At 35.9% G+C, this 7137-nt stretch overlaps 1 protein-coding gene across 1 annotated transcript; it reads left to right on the top strand.

Annotated features, from left to right (window-relative positions):
• The first annotated feature begins 644 nt into the window (after positions 1-644).
• Positions 645-1601, top strand: LOC107133740 (olfactory receptor 52N2). Its single transcript, XM_015475955.1, has one exon. The coding sequence runs from the start codon at positions 645-647 to the stop codon at positions 1599-1601; it is 957 nt and encodes a 318-aa protein (XP_015331441.1).
• Positions 1602-7137: the final 5536 nt, after the last annotated feature.

The following is a 7137-nucleotide window of genomic DNA, read 5'->3' as shown; positions in this document are numbered from 1 at the left end:
TCTACACTTATTAACCAAGGTAAGCTTGATCTCTTGGGATGCACTAAACTGACTCAGAAGTGATATTAATAGCAGTCATGATTATTGCTTATATCTATTAAGTATTCACTCTGCACTATTCAAAGTTTTAGCACATAATGTAAAATTAAATTGTTGAATAATCCTGATAAATAATCCTGACAACAATGCAATTATCTCACTTAGATGGAGAAAACTGAGGCATAATGTGGTTAAACAATGCGTTCATACCATACACTATGAGCAGTTAGAAACAGGTGGAACATGAAACTAGACAGAGTGACTCCAGGGGAATCTGATAGATTCTCATTGCAAAGGCCTTATTGAAATCACACAGGTAACCACTAAATACACTCCAAATCATGGTACTATCCAAAAGTGGGATCCTAAATTAGAATAAATTATAATCCATGTATATATGTCAAAATACATTCTCCTATCATGTATATATAAAAAGAACAAACTTAAAAAAAAGAATTCACAGAGTAAAAAAAATAAATAAATAAAATAAATAAAAAAATTAATAAAAGATGTTTTCATGCTCTCTACTTACCTTTGGTTTCCTTTCTGGCCCAGGGAACTGTCACTGTTAAAGAGTCTAAAATGCTCTCCTCCTGTCAGCCATTATGTCTGAAGCCAACAGCTCCAGCCTGACACCAGGATTCTTTATCTTGAATGGTGTTCCTGGGCTGGAAGCTGCACACATCTGGATCTCCCTGCCATTCTGCCTTATGTACGTCATTGCTCTTGTGGGGAATGTGGGACTCATCTATCTCATCAGTCATGAGGAAGCCCTGCACCGACCCATGTACTACTTCCTGGCCCTGCTCGCCTCCACTGATGTCACCTTGTGCACCACCACTGTGCCCAACATGCTGTGCATATTCTGGTTCAACCTCAAGGAGATAGACTTTAATGCCTGCCTGGTCCAGATGTTTTTTGTTCACATGTTGACTGGGATGGAGTCTGGGGTGCTCATGCTCATGGCCCTGGACCGCTATGTGGCCATCTGCTACCCCTTACGCTATACCACCATCCTCACCAACCCTGTCATCACCAAGGCTGGTCTTGCCACTTTCTTAAGGAGTGTGATGCTCATCATCCCATTCACTTTTCTCACCAAACGCCTGCCCTATTGCCAGGGCCACCTCATCCCCCACACCTACTGCGACCACATGTCTGTGGCCAAGGTGTCCTGTGGCAACGTAAAGGTAAATGCTATCTATGGTCTGATGGTTGCCCTCCTGATTGGCGTGTTTGATATCTGTTGTATCTCTGCATCTTACACTATGATTTTGCGGGCTGTAGTGAGCTTGTCATCAGCAGATGCTCGTCACAAAGCCTTTAGCACCTGCACGTCTCATATCTGTGCCATTGTGATCACTTATGTACCTGCTTTTTTCACTTTCTTCACTCATCGATTTGGAGGCCACAATATTCCCCACCACATACATATCATTGTGGCCAACGTTTATCTGCTGTTGCCTCCTACCATGAACCCAATTGTTTATGGAGTCAAGACAAAGCAGATTCGTGAAGGAATCATCAGATTCCTATTTGGAGACAAGACTGGCCTCACTTAAGACAAGCAAATCACAAAATGCATTGTTTGGCATGGAGAGAAAATAGTGGAGAAGAATTCATAAAAGGTGCAAATGAAATATTAAATCATTCTAAAACAGATTTTCTAAAGTCTTTGCAAGTGTATATTTTTAAATGTTTATTGTTTGTAAATATCTGCCAAAATAGAGAATTCAGAATTAAAAAGGTAAAATACTCATTCCCAATAAAGATTATGTTTGTCATGAATTTTTATAGAATCATATGTTTAGTGACACTAGAACGTTAATAAAAGGCAAAAGGTAAGCCTGATGTATCCACACATTGTGTGGAGAAGTAGGAGGCTAGACTAATGTGGGCAAGCACATCCTCTCCACTAGGAACAAATTCTATGCAGATCAAATGCATTTTTGCCATGGGGCCATAAGGGTCCAGGGTTGCAATATTTTCTAATAATTTTTAAGGCAAGCAAGTTTTGATGTTTTATAAAATCTTTGAGTTTTGTTCACTATTTTTGAAAAAATCCTGTTTCATACAAAAATTTCTAAGTGTTCTATTATGTCCTATGTAATCATTTTTGCAACCTTTATTTAAAATGTATCTAAAGGATATAGTTGTCTTGTTAAATATCAAGGAGGCAAATATGTTATTATTAGTATACCTATTAATTAATTCACTCCTTCACTCATTCATTAACTTTGAGACACTGATAGTAATATGTGTCATGCCTTGAATTTAATGAAAGAGAGGCAGAGTTGAAAATAATTCAGTCCCAGGCCTCAGAGTGTAGAATCTAGATGCTGGACCAGGATACATGAGAGGAAACACATGTGAAAAAAGGAGGAGAGATCATTAAAAATGGATGAAATGTGGAGGAACCAAAAGGTTAGTAGGAAAGAGTTTGAGGAGATATAACATGAGTTTAATATCTAGTTAGTCCCAAAGTTTAAATACTCTGTCTTTTAATATCTAGTGCCTAGACTTTAACAGACTACTTAATCTAAGTCTCAACCTCCATTTTTTTTCAAGTGAGGAAAAAAAAACAACAACAAAGATGCATCTGGCCAATTGCATGCTCTAATACGTAATTTTTTAAAAAAGTAAAAGCATGTAGCATGGTTTTGGACAAGTTTTGCTTTTTTATGACTTATTAGTTTCTACTCTGACTCATTCTGAACATCACAGTCGCAGGAGAAATCTTTCCAATTGTACAGTCAGTGGACGATTAGTTTTCTATGGTTAAGCTTGCATTGAGTTTTCCCAAACATTTTGTCAATATGAACAAACAAGTTTTTCTGGGTACCCTCTAGGTACCTGGCTTCATGTCATGTACTGTGAAATATAAATGATTACAAAAACTCTAGTGAATTCTACTCTAATAGAGGATAAAAAATGCTTGGAATGGCTAACAGACAAGGTAAGAAGTTTTGTTTGCTATTTTTGAAAAATAGCGAATACTGCAACAGATTTTCAAAATCATGGAAACTGAGAAAAGGACCATCAATATCTATTAGAGTTAGTAAGTAAATTCTTTACAGGGAAGTTAGGATTTGAGATGAATCTTGAATTATACATGAGTATTAAAGAAAGAGAAAATGGGATTATTTGAAACAATAAATATTTTCATATATTTTGTGTAAAATGTTAAGGTTAAACAAACAATATCAAGTTTGGGCAGATAAATGTCTTCAGAAGCAAAATATAAAGAGGAAGACAAAAAGATGGGTCTGAAAAGTAGAAGCCCTGCTGGGAGGTGCATTGCTTCTGAGCTTGGGCAGGACACCAGGAGCATCAGGTGCTGCTCCTCCATCAGCACTGAGAGGCCACAGGGGCCCTAGAATGGCCCTTAACCTTGAGCTGCTGCTGCCCATTGGTCACTTTCCTGGACTGTTCATGTCTCCACCATAACCTCTGTCTCTTAAGGCCTGTCTCTCTCCCTGCTTTCTTCTGTCTTCCATATAGACTCTATTTTCTCAGTTCTACTTCCTTCTTTGGTGAACCAGCCTGAGTTCTTCAAAGGGTGTTCCTGGGTACAGTGTAGATTCCTTGTCTTCCTCTAATTACTTTTTTTGAAGGTGTTGAGCATTTTCATAAGAACATGGTTTCAAGATTATAACAACAACAAACATATATGGCCCTTATTTTCCAGAAATTTTTCTAAGCATTGTATGCATGTTTGTTCTTAAAACAAGTGTGAGGATGGCACTATTTCATGTCCTTTCTACAGGCAAGCTTACTGAAGCAAAGGGAGGTTAGACAATGAAAGTCATATAGCCAGCAAGTGGCAGAACTTGGATTTACATCCAGGCCACCTGGACCCAGTGTCTTTATTTTTAACAACTGCAATATACTACATCGTTTTCTAAGGAATTAAAAGTTTGTAGCATAATTTTTTTTTATGACTGGGATAATGAGAAGTCCCTTATGGTGACCCTGCCTTGGGTGAAGAGATTCTCTCTTGTACTTCTTTATGACTGAAGAGTATTCATTCTCATGTGAGAGAATGACTTATGAAAATACAGAACTGCCATCAGATTCTTAAGGGTCCCACACAATATTTGACTCAAGTGCACATAATTGCAAGAGAAAATGTGTGCTCTCTATCCTGCTCTTGTGTTTTTCATGGAGCATGTTGCTTTCAAGACTTTTATTGGGTGTCCCCCCCACCAACCCTACTATATAGATGATTACTGCCATGATCGCTTTTTAGCCTTTTGACTAAGATCAAGTTTAGGTTATTAGTGCCATGAAATCAGGATGTTTACCCGATTTATTTATCAAGGTATCTCAAATTCCAAAATGATTGCCTGCTACATGGTAGATGCAATAAAAACATATCACCAAGCACCTCACCTAGACATGAGTCAGAAGCTCATTGCTGAGAAAGGAATTTTTAAATTCCATTTGAAAGTGGAGATAGACCAAGTGGGAAAATTAAAATAAAGATCCAAAAAAGACTTACATTCTTCTGTAAACTATGGTTATGCTGGTAATAATTTTTATAGCTCTCATATTATTTCATAATGTACTATAAACATTTTAATATTTATATATAAGAGATTATACAGTATTTGTTTTTTGTACCTGGTTTATTTCACTCACTACATCCTCCAGGTTTATCTATGCTGTTACAAAAAGCATAATTTCCTCCTTTTTAAATGCTGAGTAATATTTCCTTGTGCACATTTACCACATTTTCTTTATCCATTCATCTTTCAATGAATATTTGAGTTGTTTCCACTTCTCGGCTCTTGTGAATAATGCTACTATGAATACAATTATGTGTACCTCTCTTTGAGATATTGACTTTATTTCCTTTAGATACATACTCAGCAAAGAAATTGCTGGATCACATGATAGTTATATTTTCAATATTTTGAGGAACTTTTTTTACATAATAAACATTTATTTACATATCAGTATAAACAATATTATTTTTGTTAATATTATAAAAAATATTCAAAAACATGTTATTTCAAAGAGACATCAAACACTATATAAAATTAGTTGAAAATATTAATATATTAAATTCAAAAATAAAAGGTTAACCATCCTTTAATATCCATTTGAACTTGATATATTAATTTTTGATATATTTAAGAATTTTTTGGCTTCAAATATATCTCTATCTCCATCTCTATCTACCTACCTAAATATTTATTCAATTTTATTTTTGAACTTCCAGCTGAAATCTACTGAACCTGGTGACTGATGTTGGCAATATTTTAGGAAAAGTTTCACCAAGTATGAAACTCTGTATTCATTGGATTTCTTTATATCTACATATCTATGTCTACCTGTCATTTATCTACCTATTTGCATACCTCTTTGATTTCATTTTTTGATTTCTAAATGAAATCCAAAGATCTTGGTAGTGTTACCAATATTTTAAGGAGAGTTTGTTTCCATAATGGCTTTACTAATTTATGTTCCCTTTAACAGTGTATAGTTATTATTTTTCTCCCTATATCCTTGCCAATACTTGTTATCTTTTGTTGTTTTCAACAAGTTAAAGTCACTATGGTTTCCTTTCTTTTTTTTTCTATTTATGAATAAAATCATACAGCACTCATTTTTCTGTGCCTGGTTTTTTCACTTAGCATAATTATCTCTAGTTAACACTATTTATACATACAACAGATTTTTGTTATTTTTTATGATGGAAGAGTATTCTATTGCATGTATGTATGACTTTTTTTAATCAATTCATCATTTTACTGTTGGCTATAATGAGTAAAGTTGCAATATATTTGGTAGCTCAAGTGTTTCTTTGATATACTTTTGGAGTCTTATTTAAAAAAAATCCACTCCCATTCCAATGTTCTAAGTGAATTTCCTGTACATTTCTTCTAGTACCTTCATTATTATTTGTCTTACATTTAAGTCTTTAATTTATTTCAAATTGATTTTTAGAACTGGTAAGAGATGGTGCTCTAATTTTTATTCTTCCATACATGGATACCCAATTTACCCAGCCCCATTTCTTTTTTTTTTAATTTTTTATTGTTGGTTGTTCAAAACATTACATAGTTCTTGATATATCATATTTCACACTTTGATTCAAGTGGGTTATGAACTCCCATTTTTACCCCGTATACGAATTGCAGAATCACATCAGTTACACATCCATTGATTTACATATTGCCATACTAGTGTCTGTTGTATTCTGCTGCCTTTCCTATCCTCTACTATCCCCCCTCCCCTCCACACCTCTCTTCTCTCTCTACTCCCTCTACTGTCATTCATTTCTCCCCCTTGTATTATTTTCCCCTTTCCCCTCACTTCCTCTTGTATGAAATTTTGTATAACCCTGAGGGTCTCCTTCCATTTCCATGCAATATCCCTTCTCTCTCCCTTTCCCTCCCACCTCTCATCCCTGTTTAATGTTAATCTTCTTCTCATGCTCTTCAACCCTACTCTGTTCCCAGTTACTCTCCTTATATCAAAGAAGACATTTGGCATTTGTTTTTTAGGGATAGGCTACCTTCACTTAGCATAATCTGCTCTAATGCCATCCATTTCCCTGCAAATTCTATGATTTTGTCATTTTTTAATGCAGAGTAATACTCCATTGTGTATAAATGCCACATTTTTTTTTATCCATTCATCTATTGAAGGGCATCTAGGTTGGTTCCACAGTCTTGCTATTGTGAATAGTGCTGCTATGAACATCGATGTAGCAGTGTCCCTGTAGCATGCTCTTTTTAGGTCTTTAGGGAATAGACCGAGAAGGGCAATAGCTGGGTCAAATGGTGGTTCCATTCCCAGCTTTCCAAGAAATCTCCATACTGCTTTCCAAATTGGCTGCACCAATTTGCAGTCCCACCAGCAATGTACAAGTGTACCCTTTTCCCCACATCCTCGCCAGCACTTGTTGTTGTTTGACTTCATAATGGCTGCCAATCTTACTGGAGTGAGATGGTATCTTAGGGTGGTTTTGATTTGCATTTCTCTGACTGCTAGAGATGGTGAGCATTTTTTCATGTACTTGTTGATTGATTGTATGTCCTCCTCTGAGAAGTGTCTGTTCAGGTCCTTGGCCCATTTGTTGATTGGGTT

The sequence above is a fragment of the Marmota marmota genome, unplaced genomic scaffold (assembly GCF_001458135.2).
Source record: "Marmota marmota marmota unplaced genomic scaffold, marMar, whole genome shotgun sequence".
Classification (NCBI taxonomy): Eukaryota; Metazoa; Chordata; class Mammalia; order Rodentia; family Sciuridae; genus Marmota; species Marmota marmota.
The sequence above is the reverse complement of the archived record's forward strand: the minus strand, read 5'-3'. Positions and strand labels throughout refer to the sequence as shown.